General features: G+C 38.6%; 3 protein-coding genes across 5 annotated transcripts; 1 reads left to right on the forward strand and 2 right to left on the reverse strand.

Moving 5' to 3' along the window:
* Positions 1–2,219: 2,219 nt before the first annotated feature.
* rps24 (ribosomal protein S24) lies at positions 2,220–13,860 on the reverse strand. 2 transcript variants are annotated; one of them, XM_068326566.1, is made up of 6 exons: positions 13,795–13,860; positions 7,496–7,564; positions 6,680–6,745; positions 6,382–6,591; positions 3,712–3,825; positions 2,220–2,305 (listed from the first exon to the last, which is right to left on the reverse strand). In XM_068326566.1, exons 1-6 carry the CDS (start codon positions 13,843–13,845, stop codon positions 2,303–2,305), a joined length of 513 nt encoding a protein of 170 aa, XP_068182667.1. In that variant the 5' UTR covers positions 13,846–13,860; the 3' UTR covers positions 2,220–2,302. The 2 variants fall into 2 exon arrangements, with proteins under 2 accessions (XP_068182667.1, XP_068182666.1); XM_068326565.1 differs by having other exon boundaries at positions 2,220–2,842.
* Positions 9,023–13,772, reverse strand: eif4ebp2 (eukaryotic translation initiation factor 4E binding protein 2). The gene is made up of 3 exons (XM_068326568.1): positions 12,866–13,772; positions 11,810–11,989; positions 9,023–11,614 (listed from the first exon to the last, which is right to left on the reverse strand). The coding sequence occupies exons 1-3, from the start codon at positions 12,930–12,932 to the stop codon at positions 11,583–11,585; spliced, it is 279 nt and encodes a 92-aa protein (XP_068182669.1). The 5' UTR covers positions 12,933–13,772; the 3' UTR covers positions 9,023–11,582.
* Positions 13,805–21,238, forward strand: ppa1b (inorganic pyrophosphatase 1b). Of its 2 annotated transcripts, XM_068326563.1 has the most exons (13): positions 13,805–13,943; positions 14,059–14,178; positions 14,972–15,159; positions 15,771–15,835; positions 16,159–16,212; positions 16,619–16,738; positions 18,196–18,282; positions 18,519–18,645; positions 18,735–18,862; positions 19,401–19,486; positions 20,609–20,684; positions 20,782–20,821; positions 20,910–21,238. In XM_068326563.1, exons 3-13 carry the CDS (start codon positions 15,099–15,101, stop codon positions 20,930–20,932), a joined length of 867 nt encoding a protein of 288 aa, XP_068182664.1. In that variant the 5' UTR covers positions 13,805–13,943; positions 14,059–14,178; positions 14,972–15,098; the 3' UTR covers positions 20,933–21,238. The 2 variants fall into 2 exon arrangements, with proteins under 2 accessions (XP_068182664.1, XP_068182665.1); XM_068326564.1 differs by lacking the exons at positions 13,805–13,943; positions 14,059–14,178; positions 14,972–15,159 and adding an exon at positions 15,194–15,434.
* Positions 21,239–21,324: the final 86 nt, after the last annotated feature.

Here is a 21,324-nt window from a genome sequence, read left to right on the forward strand (position 1 = left end):
ACCTGTTGTGAGGGCATAAACATGTGTTCCTCATAACCATCTATCATAAATCTGACTGCAAAAACACCTTTGTTGCAAAAGCCAGCGGAGGAATATTCTCATTACGAAACTTTTTCCTCACCCTGAAGGAAATCGGAGGCGGATATCGTCCTTTATCTGCTTTTGTATGGCATGCATGTCTGTATGGGGGGGTTCCTGGGGGCCCTTTGCAATCTCCTCATGCTGAGATGACAGCTATTGAACAAAGTCCCTGCAAACACACTGACCTGCTGCTCACCGTTATATGTAACCAATCTTTATGTACATTTAGCATGCCTTCCATCATGCATTTGTCATATTTTGTGTATTTTTTTTCTATTCCTCTTTTATTTAATATCCATTTATTGCATTAAATTGCTAGCTGTGCAACTGATGTCATCCTATTTTCCCATATTAATAACAGAGTAGCAGCAGTTAAGTAATTTCACTCATCCCAATGACTGAAACAATGAAGAGAGAAAGATGATAAGTAATGCAAGCAAGACAAATGAGTGAGGGGAGGATGCTGCAGGGAGAGGAGGAGAAAGGCGGCGGCAGAGGGACTCCTGGGACGGACCGACAGGGATGTGGAGTGAGGAGCTTAATTTCCCAACACCATCTGTTACCAGTCCCTGGTTTGAAAGCTCCCCTTATGTCAAACCTCCCACAAACACACACCAGTGGAGCACCTCAGAGCCAGGAGACTGCATGGCCTTTTCCTTGTCTGTCCTCTGCACCTTCTTCTCCTCAACATCAATTGGCCCACCCATCCTGCCATACTTTCTGCTGAGATTAATGTAGCCATCTCATATTTTCTGGGTCATAGTAAGCTTAATATTCCGTTGAGGAAAAAATAAAGTTGAATTATTTGGGCCATGCTCTCCAGGTAAATGGATTTCCCTTTTTTATAACCAGTTAAAGTATATACTGCTTTGCTGTCCACTTCCTCAGATGGGTCTTGAACAAACCTATTCCTGTTATGCTGATGAACTGTCACTGTTTATTCTTAGCTGGCTGGCATCAAGAGAATGTCCCACTGGAAATTAAAAGCCCCAAAAAAGTCAATGGACGTGCCGCTGAGGTAGTGTTCCTGGTGGTGTAGAAAGTGAAGTCTCTGGTGGCAAAGTCAAGACATCATCACCGCATTTAGATCGTACTCATGGGGAGGAAATCAGCTGCAAGGAAAAGACTGTCACTGGAGTTTTGAGTATTACAACAAGTTATTGTGTATTATCATTGATGCTGATATTTGTGTTTCACTGATGTTTCTTAGGAAACAACCTGTTCCTCACTCCAAAACGACTCTATATGGATGTCTGGTTTAAGCTCCTGCGTTATTAAATATTCATGGTACCATGAGGACAGACCATTCTCTGGCCATTTAATTATTTCATTTACATTCTGAGGGTATTTCTGAGCAAATTACCTTAAAGGTCATCCCTTCTGTGTTAAATAATGGTATTAATGAAGGTGAGTCCACACAAATAGGCCGATTCCTACAATGTTAGAATCAAGTATTCAAATGGTTTTGATTTGAATGAAATGCATTAATTTCCAAAAACCTGTAAAAGTTGGCTGTTGTTTAGGTGGTAAGAGTGCCATCGCCTTAGTGGAGGGTCGGCGTTTCAGCCCGCTACCCGTCCACAAAACAAATCCTTTAGATATTTAACGACTCCAACGGCTGCCATCTAGGAATGGCTCAAATGCTGAGAACATAAAACATTGTACATGTGATTGTGACAGTAAGTTGTTGATGGGTTCAGTATTTTTTAGCAAAGGGAGACCCCGTGTGGCTACTTGGGTTATTACAGGTTAGATTTCATGAACATACAGAATCACTGACTGGTCTGTCCCCAAGTTTGACTGACAAGTGAGATGAGATTAAAAAGGGTTTTATATACAGGTATATATATCTATGCTCTCTCTCTCTCTCTATATATATATATATATATATACACACACACACACACAGTATATAAATTCTAAAGAAATCAAATGTGAGTGGTTGAATGACTGTTCTCAACTATTTAAAATCTGTATCTCATGTCATTGTAACATTGTCATAATTTGGTTGCTTAGAACTCAAGAACTTAACTCAGGTACTGAGACACCTTTTACTCCATTTAGTCAAGAGTCCATGATATGAGCTGAATTCAAATCTCAATATTATAAAACAGTTCAGATATTGAAAGACTAGAGACTTGTTCCAGTTTTTTCAAAACTTTATTTGATGACAATATACAAGAACATCTTGAGCACAGAGACCCTCCCTGGATGTCCAGGCTCACTGTAGGGACACAAAAACACAATTAATACAAAAGCAAATTACATCACAATGACAACAAATGTTTTAATGTATCAAAGGCTTAAGTTAGTGTGTGCTAAAGGAGACAAGTATTTTATCATAGTATTTAAAGTGAAGTGAAATTTTTTCAAAAACCAGCAAAAACATTGTTTTCACTTTAGGAAATTATTTTAAAGACTAAACAAATATTAAGTTTGACATTCAGACACTCCAGGTTTCTAACTTCACAGGCCCACACTCCACTTAGAAAATAATCCACATGCTACACTCAAATTGAGTTTTTACCAGCTAAAGCTCTGAAGTATTTTCACAGTCTAATTAGTGGTTAAGTCCATTTTAGCAGAAACAGTGACGAGTGACAGGGATGGATAGAAAACAAGAGCAGGGGTTACAGGAAGGGGGATTGAAGGAAACTAGAGGGATTAAAGGGTGTGACATGCATGGCACAGCTCTACTGATGTGCAACACATTGGCACACCATGCTTTCTGCTTCTATACCTGCAAACTGACACCTCATTTCTGCATAAGAAATCCATGGGAAGCAAAATCAAGAATAGAAGATGGGAACAAAATAATGTTGACATGTTGAAAGTGTTAACATGGAACAGAAATATATATATATGTATATATATATATATATATGAATTGATGTGCAGTGGCTCCACTGAGCATATAGCAAACAAAGAACTTGGACAAAATCATACGTTGTGCCATAGCGTCAAACACTAGATGGGTAAATTAGATCTATCTGGGTGACGACAGACAAGAACCAATAATCAAAGAGCACAGAGGATGCAGTTTCAAGTAAAATCATCCTTGGAGATTTCACTGATTAAAGTTAGACAAAATAGTTCCAATTACTGCTTAAATGCTCTCCAAAAGCAGCCGTTAAGGCTAAAAGCAGGACCTACAGCACTACTGATTTTCCGTTCTAACTAGCAGTCATTAGAGGGATTTTAACCATAGTGTACAATATGTGCATACTAAATAAATCACACAGAGGGGGAAAACATTACAGCTGTGGTTCTCAAATGGGGAGTCTTTAAGATCATATCTACTATCTCTGTCCAGGATTATCAGCACACTGGTTACTCTCTTCGTTTAACAACATTACCTTCTACAGTTCCAGAAGGACATTTGTTGATTGGAAAAATGAAGGAAATTAAGACAATAAAAGTGTAGTTACAGGCAGAATAACAAGGCAGAAGAACAGATGAGCAATGAAAATCAAGAATCAAGTGCAATGAATTGATTCGCCCTACTTTGGCCTAGTTTTAGACTGATTTGTTTGATCCCTGTGGCCGACTATCATAGGAATAGCTATTTTAATAAGGTGTAAGTGCTGACTGATTGGTGACTTGGCACAAACAAACACAATAGTCACATACCTTTTTGCCAGCAGCACCCACACTGGCCTTCTTGATGCCTCGTACTTTTTTCATTCTGTTCTTGCGCTCCTTGCGCTGTTTCCTAGAAGTCTTCTTTTTCTCATAGAGACCATGCTGAAAAACACATAGAACAAGAATTTTATTTAAACACATACTCAACACATCAAAATATCAATGTCAGTGATAAGCCAAATTCAGAGACTCAATGAGCATAAGGACATGGTAATGGAAGACATGCAGATGGCTGGCGTGAAAGGGGATTTTGGGGATGAGACAGACGATCTGCTGTGCCAATCACTAAAGGGACAGGCCGATAGACGATGATGGGCACTGAAGGATGTTATGTAAGATGGTGTAAAGGTGTCAACATTAGGCTTCAACTGATAATTGACTTTAGTAATTCAAACAAGCATAAGTCTACAATATAGAAGATTAATAAGCTTGGCTCCAAACAAATACTTTTCCATTTCTACCCACTGCGCTAATAATACAGTATTTTCCGCACTATAAGGCGCACCTAAAAGCCTATAATTTTCTCATAAGCCCACAGTGCGCCTTTTATATGGATTAATATTAATATTAATATTGGTTAAAACATGATCGCTGAAAAAAAGCCGGCAGTCTGGCCGGCAGTCATGCCACACTACGCCACCAGGGGCACTCTCACAAGGCACTCGGGCCTACGCCCCCTAACAAAGGTAGTCAAGGGGTGACACCGAAGTGCTGCTCTCACTGACCTGCTGTCTCACTGCAGAGCAGCCTGCGAGACCACCTGTGCCTGGCAACGATTCCGTGCAAAAACATGAGGAACTTTCAACAACTCTATTAATAAAGTTTGACTGACTGATCTCAGTATTTCCAAACTACTGTGGTGCTGAAAATAACCAACTGCTGAAAATAACCAATAACCAAATGCTATTGTCGAGTGTGGGTGCCGTAAACCGTAATCTAGTGACGGTCCATTCTGTTAGTCCGTGGAAACACACGGAGAAACTGGCATAAAGGTGAATGAAAGACCCTCAAAGCTGAACCTCCAGCCTTTTCTGAAATTTCAAGAGCAGAGTCACTGCTAGACAAAGGTGTCTGGTGTGCTGCAATTGATTTGCAAATGGAGTTGATACCTGAAAACAACACGTTAGGGGGGGAGCGAATTTTGGCTTGTGTATTCTGTCTGCAGCGACGTGCTGTGAGATTCAGGGTGGTGAGACACCGACCCTAAAGTCAGTTCTAGGAGTAAAACAGCATCGCATTTGCCAGTAAATTAGCAGCCTGACATTAAAAACTGGTTAAAAATTGTTTGGGACACACAATGCAGCAGCAAATAGCTGCACCTCACCTCCGACTTGCCTACCGATCGACTGAAACAAGATTTAATTAAACCAAAACGAACGTCAGAGCTTAAATATCAGCTTCAAACTTCAGATCAGGAGATAATCTGCCCTGTTCGCACTGAGTGGTCCACTTGTAATGAATTTAACCAGTTTTTAATGTCAGGTTTTTTAATATGGCGTATTTTGCCAGATAGTGGCAAATACGCCACTTTGTCTGGCTCCTACAACTGACTTTTACGTCGAGGCCTCACCTCCGTGAACCTCACCACAAGTCACTGACAGATATAGAAATAAAATCTAATTTGACTATGTTTTTAGATAATTTTCTACTACAGTATTTTGTAGTACTTTTATCAGCAAAATTTCAGCTAAGGGAAAAACCCATGCGTGTTGACTTCTTTCTAAGGCCCCGTCCACACGATGACGGATTTTTTGGAAAATGCAACTTTTTGAAAACGCATCGAAAACAATTCACGTCCACACGACAGCATTTTCAAAAAATCTCTGTCCACACGTAAATGCATCAGTGCGTTTTCGAAGATGGCTATGAGCATGCCAAACCATGTGGTGGCAATATTGAGTCAAATTTTATCCAATAGGAATCCTCCATGTTTTATTGTCACAAAACGCCTGCAAGAATGCTGCCATCAACAAGGTTCGTACATCCATCATGTTTGTGCACATGGGCCAATAAATATGACGTCACAGTGGTTTTCGTCGCAGGCAAGATGTCAGCATTTTTAAAAAGTTGCGGATACACCGTCCACACGACAACGCAAACCCACTGTTTTTAAAAAAATCCACCTAGGCCAGCGTTTTCAAAACGTTGCGTTTTTGTTCCAGATATCTGCGTTGTCGTGTGGACGGAACAAAAAAGTTGCGTTTTCAAAAAGTTCCGTCATCGTGTGGACGGGGCCCAAGACGGCAAAGTGATCAAGTGCTCCTTGATGAGGCTCAGAATAGCTTCATTGACATAACAATAGCCGTTCACAGCTGATTAAAGGTACTCACAGTCATGAATGCTCTAGCTAGTGGACGGATAGCGCAACTACAGCCACTAGTTTTTTAAATGTATTTAAATTTTTTATTATAATCCAGTGTGCCTTATATATGAAATAAATTATAAAACAAACAATTCATTAAAGGTGTGCCTTATAGTGCAGAAAATACTGCAATCATAGAAAACTATTTTGCAGGTCATTTACTCAAATTTCAGACTCTCCTTTAAATTGTTGCAGTCTTTCAACATTCATTATCCATGCATGGAGCTAAATATGGTAAAATTATGAAACAATGTGTTTGGATATACTACTAAAGCATTGATGTCAAGAACACTCACTCTGGCCAGTCTGTGTTTTGGTTCATTCTTCTTGGCATAGTCTAGAGAGTCGTACACCATGGCAAAGCCTGTTGTCTTGCCGCCACCAAATTGAGTCCTGAAGCCAAAAACGAACACAACATCCGGGGTGGTCTTGTACATCTTGGCGAGTTTCTCCCTGATTTCTGTCTTTGGGACCGTTGCCTTGCCGGGATGTAGAACGTCGACAACCTACACAGAAGACAAGCATATCATCCATTACTGTATGGCAGAATTCAGTGCATGAAGCCATGAAAATTGCCTGAGGTTTAAGCCTTACCATTTGCTTCCTCTGAAGCAGCCGGTTTGTCATGAACTTGCGGGTCCTGACAGTCACTGTGTCGTTCTGATAATAAAAGAAAATTTAAGGTGATGTCAAATACAACACGTCAATAAATTTGCACAAAAACAATTCATTAAATCACTCTGAATATGACTCCCAGAATTTTCTTGTGTCGTAAAGTTTCCTCACTCTATCACTAAAATGTGTGACACAACCCTGTCAACTTCTGAGTATGATCTTTTCGTGCTTAGTCAACTTAAAAGCTGAAACGTTAATGCAACCACGATTTTAATTGATATTTCACTGAACAAAGGCGTGGAAGACGAGAAAACTGAAAAAGCACATTTAGCTACCGTTTGCAATACAGAGTCAAATAATAATGTACTCAAGGGAGTGCAAAACAGCATTTCTTCTTCAATCATTAATAGGACTACATTAGGAAGCGCATGCTAGCATTAGCCACTTAGCTGACGACGTCAATTCAAGCTTAATTTCAATAGCATCTAAAACGGTGACTGTGTGGGTCGCAAAACTTATAAAATTAATAAAGTGATGGTTAAAGACTGATAAATAACGTTACACAGGTAATTTCAAGAAGTGTATATTCAGTGTAAAACGTCCAAACGGACAACAGGGAAGCATAAAGATGGTGATGCTGGATTTCCTGTTATTTCGTATCCTTTCACATCAATATGAACGTTTTTCCACAGCTAAGTCGTGAAATAACACATAGGTGAGGTGAAATGTGTGTTGACAAACGGATGGCCTCGATGATGAACGGATTTTGATTGTAATTTTTAGCACAACACTCACCATCTTGACGCCGGCCTCGCTCAGGGACGTAGAAAAGGAGGAAGGACCAGTAGATGCCCGCCTTAATGCCTGTGGAAAAATAATAAGCATCTATGTGTTTTGCCTGATGTAAAATATTGAAAACAGAACAGAACAAAACAAAACAAAAACCTATTAATATATTTAATTGTTCACTGTTTCATGTTTTACTCTGGTAAGGCAATCCAGTACACTTAGTACAAGAGCTAAATGTATTACAAAGAAATTGAGCCTACAACATTTGTGTAAACCCGGAAGTTCTTTTTGGACAAGAAGATGTTTTTCTACGATATTCAGATAAAAAGCTCAACATAATTGTAAAGCTCTTTAGTAAAACACAATTTCGGCCTATAATTTGTAAGAACCGCTTGGTCAACTGGCCAAGCGGTTCCTCGTTTGGCCACTAGGCGTCAGTAATGCAATACAGTACAGCATTAGTCTCTCTACACCCCTTCTTCTTCTCCTCCACATTAATCTCTACACCCCCCAGCGATAAAATTCATTCAGGAATGTAAAAAAAAATCAGAGGAGGGATGATCCTCCAGCAAATCACACCCTGACTAAATCATCCAATGGGTAGGAATCAGCATTTCTTATTTGTCATAAATCGATCCCTCCATTTGTGTTGTTGTGTGCCAAGGTGATGTTATGAGGGCCACCAGTATAGTGAGTATAGTACCCAGCATGTAGTTTACAGTGTGAATTAATCTAACAAGAAATTTGTTTAAAATTAAATGTGATGCTATTTTTCTAGTTAATGTACCAGAAAGGAGTCTGATCTGGCACACTTTTTTTTTAAACAATTCTGCATGTGTACATTGTAAGTAATTGTATTTGTTTAGTGTCTGCTCTTTCATTCCTGTCATAATCAGGTATTTTTTGAAAAGTGAACTTGTAAATTTGTACATAAAAGTGTTTAACAAACCTGGCCGAAACGTCAACTTTTTTCAGAAGCTCTTGTTTCTTCAAACATAGAATGCAAGTCTTGAAATTTTGATTAGTGTGAAGCCAATCAAATTCCTGTGAACCATCACTCCTGAAGTCAAATTACAGCCACATGAGGGAGGTCAATTCAGTGGTTGATGACCTCTGACTTCTAGTCATGCACATAGCTGAGTTCTTTCTGCTTTATATGAAAAAGTGTGTACCTTTATATTGAAAGAGACAAAATTGGCACAGAAAGCAACTAATGGTGAATAAATCAGACAATATGCATTTAGAAAGAATCTGAATAGTCATCACACTGGTTTTTATATTTATCTCTATCGATGGCATGCTGTCTGAAAGCAGAAACTGCTACAATAACTGGGTATATGATATCAAATCCTCACAATACTTATTTTAAAGTCATTAACTGTTGCTTGTGTTGATACCATTTTATAGAACAAGTGGTAAAAATATATTATTTTAAAATCCCAGTGAGAATAAAGGTAGGTATATGATAACAGTAAGTCATGATATGAAAGCAAAAACCCAGAAAACAAAGATGACCAAAAACTCTAATTTTGTTTGTTACGCAACTTTATTGATCTTGCAGCAACAGTGTCCACTGGCATTGGAGTTTCATTTAAAATACATTTGTTTAAATCAGAACAAAGTTATTGTAAGTTCAATTAAAATATCATTTAACACACAATGTTAAGCCCTCATTGTCAAACCAAACTGATTTGAGAAAAATCCACAATATGAATTATGATGCCATCATATAAAGAGCTTTATCGTCAAAAATGTGCAATGCAAACTGGTTTCAAGCCACCCACTGATGTGTTCATCACCAACCTTGGCCAGAATTAGAAAGCTAAAAATAAAATCTTTGATAGACATCAGTTCAGCCATTCAGTGTTTCCAGTCACACAGAGAGACGTGATGAATGAATTTTTGATGAAATACAGGAACTTCAGAACTGCTTCTTGGAAAGAGAACAATTAGCAGACGGGACTTTTTTTCTTGAAACTAAATGAATTGTTTTCATCATGTTGCCACCTGATCTCCGGAAAACCATAATGACATGTTTGCCATCATATTTCACAGCTGCGAGAGGAAAGAAATGATAATGAAAAAAAAAAAGTATGTGTGCAAGGTTGGGGAGAAAAATTAAACATCTGTTGAAAGTGCAAGATTATGACAAGGAACCTTATTTTAGTTACTGCGTTTGATGTATAGTAAGGCATGGGCCGACATGATGTATGAATGAATGAAGTAATGCATTAAGGACACTGGAGACAGGTTAAGGGACAGCATCCATTACGCCTGATTCAAATGTCTTCAGGTTCCTTGACACTCAATAAACCCAAAGGCTTGACAGTACTCATACTCAAACACATTCCCTCAACACAAAGAAACTGCATTAAAATAAAAACCCATTTAAAACAACTGGATTACTTCAAGTTTTCTAAAGACCTTCTTGTATTTTAGCCAAAAATTACAAATGGGATAATAGCTATTTCCGTGTGAATCTAGATGTTCATCTGGTGTTTTTCAATGACATCCTTTCTGTCCAAGATCTGAAAGTTAAGCTCACAGCAAAATAGCAAAGCCAGTGAGATAAAGTAATGTTAGATCTGAATAAACTGTGTTTAATTATTCCTTGTAGGTAATAAATGAGTAACTAATGTCTCGTGAACAGACGACTGGTTTATATTGTAATACTGTAGATAATTCATTATCATAAGATTGTATGTTCATCTGTAGGCAGGATCACATAAACCCAAATGAATTGATTTCCAAGTAAAAACCCAAAGAATTTTAGTACACAGGCCAAAAAAAGGGGTGGATTACTTTCGTTACACTTTCCTTGGTGCTTCAATTTATGGACGGTTTTGCGAGTTTACCTAATGTTTCAGTAACTGTGACATAAATAAATCACAATAATTTATGGTGCTGATATCCATTAGTATGCACATTGGGTTTCAGATAGTAATCTAGACTGAATGAATTAAAGAGTGTACAGTGCGCCCTCGCGCATCAACGATTGTGACTCCACCTTATTGCGGATTTTTGGTAGGCAGTCACGTGATACCGTACGCGCATTCTATTGGCTGACGGCATCCGGATCATTCTGTCAGTCTCAGACTTTAGTGAGACACAGAAATGCTTTAAACAGTCGATAAGACTGAGATAAGGAAACACAGATAGAAGCTGGTTTAATTTCAGTATGGGGATGGTCATAAAGGTTTAAATTACCGTAAATGATCAGATAAATAGATCTCGATCGCGGATTACTCAATCGCGTGTGGTTCCTGGAACGCATTGACCCCAAAGACCGAGGGCGCACTATATTCATAGGTAGACCTCCATCTTCTTGAATGGATGGATGGAGGAAAAAAATCTTGATTTTAAATATTGAATAAAATGTTGCCAACTGAGAATTGGACAATTTCTTCAGCTTGTGTTGGTAGTGATAATAAAAGTTTTGGAATGGCATAAAATTGTCACCTAATTGCAAAAAAAGAAAAAAGAAAAAAAAAAGACCCCAAAAACTAAAATATAACATCTCTTTACAAACCGTCATGAAAAATTAAACAAACCCAAAAAACCGAGAGCAAATTCTGGACATTTTCAAGTAGTTCCAAAAAAAAAAAAAAAAAACCCCAACAGATTACTTAAATAATCTCAACAAGGGTTTCACAACCAAAGTCTCTGATGAATATCAAAGCTTTTGACTGTTTCTAAGGTCAGCATTAGAGATTACAGCTTCCTCCCCAATTAACTAAAAATATGATCAGTTTTAGAGTGTGCTCTGTTAGAAGTCCTGGCTTACAGAAGGCTTTAATATAATCATTACAATCTACAAATGGAACGAGGTGTAGGGTGCACAGTACTCAGGCTTGCACCCTCACGGCTGTAAAAATTGAAAGCTTAAATAAACCTAGCTTTCAGAGTTGGTCTTGGTGTACCTGTATACATGATGCACTGAATCCCCATGGTTTAAACACATTACATCCAGCAGTGGGACAGAGAGCTGAAGAAGATGGCTGCCATGAGGGCTCACAACATTGGTTTCTACAAGCCAAGCCACTGACATACGTGATGCCAGGTCATTTGCGTGTGCTGGTGTGGTTCTCTTCTGTTAGATGTCCATTTCAAACTGAGCATCATCACCTTCAAAACAAACAACAACCATATTTAGACATGTCTGGAACAGGCTTGATTATCCTGGCAATTATTAAGCAAATGATTACTGTGCAACAGCAGAAGGAGCATTTGTCAAATGTTCAAGAAGGGTGTGGCAACTATTACATGATTCCATAAAAAAATTATTACATAGGTCAATCAATAGCCAATTGTGGTTTTTACCGTTTGTGGACTTGCCATCATGGTTGTTGATATGGTTGTTGGCTTCATTCTTCTGGTTCTCTCTCTGTACATTTTGGCTGGTCACTCCAGGGATTACCGGCAGATGAGCTGGGGGAGTTTGGGCAATGGGGGAATTGCGCCTGTCCAGTAGAAACTTGCGGTCATAAATGATCCGGGTTCCTGGAACAAGGCACAAACATTCATAATTCTTTTGATCTATTCAAGAAAACTTCATTGCTTTCAATTACGATGTGACTTAAAAGGCTCGTGTGCATTCAGATGGACTCCATTGAAAACTTTCTGCATGACAGAATTTAGTTTCCTTCTAATAAGGAAGGAATCACTTTAAATATATTCATAAGCCTTTAACGATTTAATAATAATAATAATAATAATAATAATAATAATAATAATAATAAACCTTTATTGTCCCACAGTGGGGAAATTTGTGAAAGGCTCAGTTGGCATTATGGTGAACCGGGCAATAAATTAATATGTAAATCAGAGAGAAATAAAATTTTGGTAAACAAGGTTGGAACAGCAAGCCATCCATTTTATGTATAGATGAATAATTAACTGTTTATACGTATATATATATGTGTGTGTGTGTGTGTGTGTGTGTGTGTGTGTGTGTGTGAGATATATATATATATATATATATATATACACACATATACACACACACACACACAAGTGGGAACCCATGGAAACTCCACGGGAACCTGCACGGTAATACAATAATATCAGACTTCATACAAAACATATGAAAACAAATGTATTGGTATTATAAACCAAGCACACCCAACGTAGTCAAAAATCGACGTGGTGACGTAACGACTTTGTGTTGGTCAATCATGGATTGCTCTGGGCGGGCATTGCGAAGCCGTAAAGGAATGTTAGCAGGCTAATTGGAGAAAGAAAGCTAACTAATCGTGAGATTGGGAAAGGAGCTAACGTTAACGGAAAAGGCACCTGTCAAAAGAGTAAGTGGAAAAGAAATGTTAGAGAAGTTATAGTTCTGTTACTGACTACATAAACAGAACTTTATGTACTTACTTCTTCTTCTTCTTTTCCATTCGGCTTTTCCCTTCAGGGGTCGCCACAGCGAATCAATTTCCTCCATCTAGCCCTGTCCTTTGAATCCTCTTCTCTCACACCAACTACCTTCATGTCCTCCCTCATTACATCCATAAACCTCCTCTTTGGTCTTCCTCTAGGCCTCCTGCCTGGCAGTTCAAAACTTCAAAACAGTTCAAAACTCAAAACTTTATGTACTTAAAGAGCGTTTTTGTCAGATGCCCAAAGAGCATTTTGGATACTACATCGATTGTTTCATTCCAAATGGAAACCATAGCTGGACAGAATCACTCAGAATTTGTTGTTGTTTTCTTTGTCGTTCCTGCTGTTTGGACTCTCTTCTCAAAAACATGAAAATTGTTGGAACAGTTATGACACTCTAAAATTATGTTAACTGTGAAGTCCTTGCATAGTTATTTCTTCTAACATAGCAGATACCTTAAGCCATATTGTTCACGTGATTCCTTCTGGCAAATGCGCCGTGATTGGTTGTGCGCTTGATTGACAGGTAGTGGGTGGAGTTGGTGTCAGCGTGACAGTGTAAGACTTCAAGTGAACTTATTTAAATATATAGGTGGGGATATATATATGTGTGTGTGTGTGTGTGTGTGTGTGTGTGCGTGTGTGTGTGTGTGTGTGTGTGTGTATGTGTGTGTATATACTGTGTGTATACTGTGTATATACTGTATAAAATGACACAATTGGGTTTAGCATACGTCACAGTCTCTGCGCTGCAATCTTGCCAATCAGATAGCAGACACAGACCGCGAGGGCGGAGCTAAACTTTGTTTTTGTTTTGAACGAGATGACAAGGCGGCCTAGGCCACAGCGGCTGGAGCTAGCGGTTTGTTGAGAGCACAAGCTCCACAGAAAACTGGCCATCCTGTTTTCGTACAAAAAGTTCTTACCTCCGGGAGTGGTAGAGAATAAAGTGCCTCCAGGGGTGGTGCAATAATCATGAGGTAGCTGCGTTGTGTTGTTGATCAACACCGTCCTGGTCGGGATGGCCCTGCTCTCGCTCAGCTGACGACTGGACGACATTTTCAGCGCCGAATTGGTGACAGCAGCTACAAATTGACTGTGGTATTAAATTCCCGACGGACGGTGGAAACCGTTTCCCACTCTCTTTTATCTCCCCTAAAGCTTTCTTGTCTTTCCTGTCGTCCTCCCAGCCGTCAGCACCGTTCCCTCCCTCGCCAAGGCAGGAAGCAACGAGAGGCTGCGGGCGGATGTGAAGTCAGCAGGAGGGCGCGTCGCAAAACAGAAGACCTGCTTTACTTTGAGACATAAACGTGAGATTCACCCGATTCTAGTTTATTAGTTATGGAAGCCGGAAAAGCAAAAACTAAATGTATGGTGGAAATAGAATTTATACATTAAAAAAATACATTACCCATTTTTATCCACATATGTACCAGGAAGGTCAGCTCATATACAGTTTGTATATACTATATATATACATGACTAAAAAAATTATTTATTTATTTATTTAAAAATAATAACGTCTATATTTTTAAAATTTTTGTTCTTTTTTAATGTCTGTTGCTCAACATGAAACTCACTTTCCGGTGACTCACCTGAAACGTCACCCTCCCCTCAATGACCCTAGCTCTTCTACGTTGCTATACTATTGAATGCAGTGCTTGATTAGATGTTATTGCGTGATTATTACGTAACAATTACCGTTTTTTACTACACTGTCAGCCATATTTTAGTTTATTTTGATTTGTCGCTCTCTATTTCTTTCATTTATTTCGTATCCACATTTCTTAAAGTTTTCATTAGATTAAATTCTAGCTAAACCCTCTTTTTATGAAGCACCTGGAGAATATCCTGCAAAGCACTACGAAATGAAAGATTCTACACAAATCAAGTATTTTTCTATTCATCAATATTACTACTACTACTACTACTACTACTACTAATAATAATAATAATAATCATAATGATGATGATAATAATAATAATGATGATAATAATAATAATAATAATAATAATAATAACAATAATAATAAAATAATAATAATAACTGCAATGTTCATAATAATCATCATCATCGTCTGATAAATTGAACATTTCCAACAGCCTGTGAAAGCGTCATTTGAAACATGCGCATGCGCATATTTGAATGCAACGTCACCAGCGCAGACGCTTGTCCTCGCCGCCACCCTCCACCTCAGGTCTAAGTATCAACACAAATCTCAAGTAAAACATGAGCTTCACTGTGGAAGAGAGGGGGAACCTGAACTCCCCCAGCTACCGTTTGTTCTTCAGTAAGTACAAGTCGAATAAAAATGGTCTGTTTGCTAGTGTAGAATCAAATATCATTAGTCGACTGTAAATTCCCACGTGTTACTGATTCATTTATTGGCGCTGTTTTGTTTCATTGACTCTGTATTATTTTAAACAAACAGATTTTACGTTGGAGATTACGTTCAAGTTTCCACATGTTGTGATTGTCTTTATGCTGACTGGTCGTGCCGGTTTCTCTTCGTTTTGTTTTCCCATTCTGGCCGTAGTTGAGTAGGTGGTCCTGTTTTCCTGTTAGGTAGGTAGCACTGGTTGACGTTGACACACCTGTATTAGACGGAATTTACACATTTTTGTCATAATTTGCGGTAAAGCTAATTATACCGTAAACTATTTGAACTGGTCAGATACATTTTCTTATTTCGTAAAATTTTGCATGGTCAGTGAACACATCATTTGGCTTGATTAAATAGTAGGTGGTGACTGGACATTCTTCTTGCTAAAAAAAACTCCGAGAATGAATTATTATGTGCATTGTTTATTATGTATTGTTTATTACGCATTGTTTATTATGCATTGTTTATTATGCATTGTTTATTATGCATTGTTTCCTCTCAATTCCTGTCTCTTCCAGAAAATGCTGAAAACAAATACATCTCACCATTCCATGATATTCCAATGTTTGCCGATGAGAGTCAGGTAAGGATTACCTTTACTATATTGAATTTATATGTTAGTGTGCACCCTTTAAAGGATACAAGTTGGAGCCCAACTCTTTGAAATAGTAAGGGCATTTTTTATTTGCAAAGGCAATGGCCTTTACTCTTTATTTTGGCTGTACTGTGACATAACTCTTAGTAATTACCCCCTATCTTATCTTTATGGAACAATTAAATTCCTGGAACAACTAAGAGCCAAAATGTGTCAATAAGCATTTTTCAAACATTTTTAAATATTTTGAAATTGTGTAATTTCCCGTGTACTAAGATTATCATGACAATGAATAATACTGGATCTTGCAGAACATCTTCCACATGGTGGTTGAAGTCCCAAGATGGACAAATGCAAAGATGGAGGTAAGAGTCTCATTAATAATCATCCACCAACTTCCTTCAGGGATTAGACAGTAACACTGTTGGCTTGATCAGTTTAACCAACAGGTTATGAAATTGCTTTAATAAACTTTAAAGTTTTTTAAACCATAAGATAACAGCAACACACTTGCAAAACCTATACCACATTCAGGCTTAAGATTCAGTTTTTTACTTTGTTTTGAAATTATAAATAATGTGCATATAATGGAGATTCATGGAAATACACAGTATTACAGCTGGCCTAAGGTATCATAAACATAATGTACCCATCCCCAGGGCACCGTAGAGTTTTCTTGAAATGCTGCAAATTCAAAATTTCATTGATATTTTTTCCTGCTTGTTGGTTTAATATTATCTAAAATGTAACTATGGAGTTACTTATTTCCAGATTGCTACAAAGGATCTCTTGAACCCAATCAAGCAAGATGTGAAGAAGGGGAATTTGCGATACGTGGCCAATGTTTTTCCTCACAAAGGCTACATATGGAATTATGGCGCCATTCCTCAGGTTAGTTTTTTTTTTTGCTTGAAATATTTTTGCTAAATGTCCAACATTTACATTTATTTATGTAAACTACATAAATAAATGTAGACGTAGAACTACATCTAGTAGTTCTACGTGTCTCTGCTGGTATAATTTGTTACATCGCGCTGCAGAGCGGTGATGTATTGTAATTGTCAGTGTTTGTGTGTTCGTCCTTTCGTCCGTCCATTAGTCCACCAAATATCTTCACAACCATCGCGGATAGAAAGATGAAACAAAAAGCACATTACTCTGGCGGGTAAGGGGATGAAAATGAGATGATGACCTTGACCTTGAGAAAGCTAGGTCAAGGTCAAATTAGGGCTGTCAGTTTAAAGTGTTAATTAGATTATTTGATTACACTGCAAATTAACGCGCTGTAAAAATTAACGCAATTAATCGTGAATGGCAAATCAATGAGCAAGCATTTTAAATTTAGCCCATTGAGGGACCAGTAGGCTCCAGTGATGTCACTTCCTACCTGCGCCACTGGTCAAAAGCAGAGTGACTGACAAAAGAGATGGACGCGACACAGGAGAGTGAAGCAACCCCACTCGGACCTTTGGGCGGAAAGTTTATTTATAAAAAGAACAAAGATGGGACTGTCAACAAAAACGCAGTGATTTGTACCTTTTGTAAAAGAGTATTTTCATATCACCAAAGCAGCTCCAGCCTAACGTATCATTTAATTGCAAAATATGTCAAGGACACAGAGTTGAATGTTAGCTTACCCTTTTAAAGGAAAAGCCTGTTGGCATCTTGCTATTTAGTTGCCTTATTTAGAGGCATGTTATACTATTCATTTTGAATTGCTGTATTGAGTCAGCTTTAGTATTCATTTTGATTGAGGGTCTGCTTATGTGCCTATTTGAGACTCGGCCTTATTTAATTTCTGAATTTTATGTAACTGTATTTGTATTTCATTTTTGAGAAATGCACCTGGCTTCATTGGTTTGCTGATGTGCTTGGCCTTTTTTCTTTTGAATTTCATTTATAAAGCACATTTAACCAATAAAAATGTGGATTTCAAATCTTCTTTTCTTGGTGTATACTATTGATTAGTCATGCACTACAATTTTGTAATGTCCTAGAATTAAAATTCTTTATTTGGGGGGCCTTTAGCAGGTACGAGATTAAAATGTGATTATTAGATTAATTAATTACAAATCCTGTAATTAGATTTTTTTTTTAATCGCCTGACGGCACTAGGTCAAATTTCAACTTTTGTACACTCAGGAACTGGATAAGAAAAAAAGATGAGGGAGAAGGCCAGTGTGAGTAGGACCATAGATCAAAGCTCGTGCTTTGATCAATGACAGTAGGTCAGAGTACTAGCTTTGATCTTTGACATGCAAGTAGGCCAGGGTGAAATTTTGAATTAAGGGGTGTCACGGGATGTTGCAGTCTCTGACTGCATTGCTTCTTGTATTTTGTTGTTTCAGACGTGGGAAAATCCTGCTCACACGGACGCCGACACGGGCTGCTGCGGTGACAACGACCCCATTGATGTCTGTGAGATTGGCACCAAGGTAAATGATTGTACAACTTCATAGGCTAGTTTTCATTGTTTGCGAAGTCATTGTGGTCGTGAAAGTCATTATTTATTGTAACGAAATGTGAATCTAATCTATCAATCCCCGTAGTCCACTTGTCAGTCCACTCTAGCACACACTGGTAGTTAGATGCACACTGTGTGCATAGAATTTGTGGAAAAAGAAAAATTCTTTAGTAAAAGGTCAACAGCAGACTGGAATATCCTCCTCAGGTGTGTTCCCGTGGTGATGTTATCAAAGTGAAGGTTCTCGGAATCCTGGCCATGATTGATGAGGGTGAGACTGATTGGAAAGTGATTGCAATCAATGTCGAGGACCCTGAAGCGAAAGCCTTGAACAGTAAGAATAACCTCTGGGTTTTTTTTCTCTCCATTTTGTGGGCTGTCCTGGAACAGACATAGTGACCTCATCTTTTTGTTTTTGCTCAGATATCGCTGATGTCCAGCATCTGAAACCAGGTCTTCTGGAGGCTACCGTCAGCTGGTTCAGAAAGTACAAAGTTCCAGACGAGAAACCAGAGAACAAGTTTGCTTTCAACGATGAGTTCAAAGACAAGGTCTCAACCTGACAAATAGTTTGAGATTAATAATCAGATTTTGTCAAAGTTGCCATTCAGCCATCGTCCATGTCAAACTTTGCATTAAGAAGTGAAAATTTCACTGAGGCTACAATTTAGATATATACAGTATTTCTATACAGTACGCCCTCGCACATTAACACTCGTGACTTCACCTCATCATGGATTTTTGGTAGGTAGTCACGTGATACCATACACACGTTGTATTGGCTGACGGCATCCGGAAGTAAGTCTCGGACTCCAGTGAGACACAAAAGTGCTATCAAAAGTCGATAAGAGTGTGGGAAAAGGTAAAACAGATAGAAGGTGGTTTAAGATCAGTATGTGGAGGGTCATAAACGTTTAAATTGCCGTAAATAATAAGATAAATTGTTCGTCACTATATTGTAGAATTCGTTATTCACGTGTGTGGTTCCTGGAACGCATTAACCACGAGTAATGAGGGTGCACTACACACATTTTTCTTGCATGAATGTGATGTCTGATGTGTAAATTCCTATTGTGTTTTATGTTTTAGGACTTTGCCATTGAAGTTATCAAGAGCACTCACAACTTCTGGAAAGACCTCATTTCCAAGGTTGACAATGTTGGTGGACTGAATTGGTAAGTCCTGTTTGGATTATAGATAAACAAATACTCAAAAAACAAAAGGGAACACTTCGCGAATGAATGTTCAAGTTGAAAGTCTTTCTTGATGAGTCGGCAGATGGTGTCTCAGTGGATTTCCTCCTTGACCTTGATTATGGCATCAATGAACTACTGTGCAGTGTCTAATGCACGGGTACATAACCTCCCATAGGTCTCAATTTGATTTAGGTCAGGTGAATATGAGTCAATGGCAGTGCCTTCCCCATTCAGGAACTACCTACACTAGGGCCATGTGAGGCTGGGGATCGTTCTGTACCTGTAGTAATCTAAGAGTCACTCCACCAGCGAAGGTCTGACCGTCTCAAGATTTCATACTGGTAACTAACAGGAGTCAGGATACCGCTGGCAATTACCCTCTGCCTCCCCAGACCTGAACCTGGTCTCATCTGTAAAGAGAACGGGGTGCCAGAGCTTACCAGTCATGCTGCAGGGTTCTGGGCCGTGAGGACAGGTGCCACTAGAGGTTGTCAAGCCCTTTCATAGAGTTTGTTTCTGACAGTTTGATCAGAAACATGTACACCAGCAGTCAGCTGGAGGTCTTTTTCTAAGATGTTGGTAATGTTCCATCTGCTCTCTTTGTGTGAAAGAGCAGATATCAGTTCTGTTGCTGGTTTGATTCGCTTCAAAAGACCTGAGGTCTTCTGGTGTAACAGACAATCTCCTGGTACCTGCTGCATATGCATGAGAGTGTGCTGGGGGGAGACCGCACAACTTCTTGGGATGGATCATATGGTCCCCCATCCTGAAGGAGCTGGACTACCCGTGCCAACTGATCAGGCTGCAGGTCCTGCCTCCTCTTAACAGCAGTGTTAACAAAACTAGCAGTACACAAAAATAGAAAAGAATCCACATCTTCTATATGGGTGATGTCTTCATTGTGCCTCATGTCAATTTGATTTGTTTAAGCAAATAAACCTGATTCACAATCAATTTTTCATCCTGGACCGATTGGTATCTCTGAAGTTTAAGTGGCTTGTTGTAAAATGATGATCAAGTGTTCTTGTGTTTTTTTTGCAGTGTATTTACTGTACATAAACAGTCATTTTTCAGCTAGGAATGACTTCTTTTTTTATGCAGCAAGAACACATCTGTGTCCACTGGTGGGAGTGCTAACTGCTGCACAGCAGAGGATGCTAACGCTGCTGTTAATCAAGTAAGCTTTTCTTCATTCCTTAAGCAGCAAGTAAAATGACAACAAGCCTCATTCAACATTTATTGTTTCATTGACCAATGTTTCACTCTACGTGTAGACATGCCCTTGTGGAAAGGAAGAACCTATTCCCTCCTCAGGTACAATTTGAAACAGTAATCCATTATATCGTTTCCTGACAGGTGAGTTTTTGCTGACCTGTTCAAACTGACATGCTTTCTTTTGCAGTAGATAAATGGTTTTACGTTTAGAAGTAAACCAGGTTCTGGGTGGATTGAAGCATCTCTCAGGAATACTTGAAGATGGAGTTACATTTGGAACCAATGAGATCACTGGATGGGACACAGATGGCTGGCTCTACAGTGTGTAATTGGAGAATATGGTTCGGTACTGTTGTGAAAGAAAAAAAAATCCTATGTGACCAATGAAATTCCTAATTTAACAAAGATCTTGCTTGAGATGTGCTTTCATTAAGAAATCACTCATACTATTCCTAGTGGATATTTATCCTGTATGAGCCTTTGAACTCCTTTAATAAAGCCTCTTGTTTTAAGTTACCATTGATTTCTTGTTTTTTTCCCTATCAGCATTCAAGAATAAAATAACTACCGTATTTTTATCTGATATGACTGACAAGTTTAAT

This window comes from Antennarius striatus, chromosome 11 (assembly GCF_040054535.1).
Source record: "Antennarius striatus isolate MH-2024 chromosome 11, ASM4005453v1, whole genome shotgun sequence".
Classification (NCBI taxonomy): Eukaryota; Metazoa; Chordata; class Actinopteri; order Lophiiformes; family Antennariidae; genus Antennarius; species Antennarius striatus.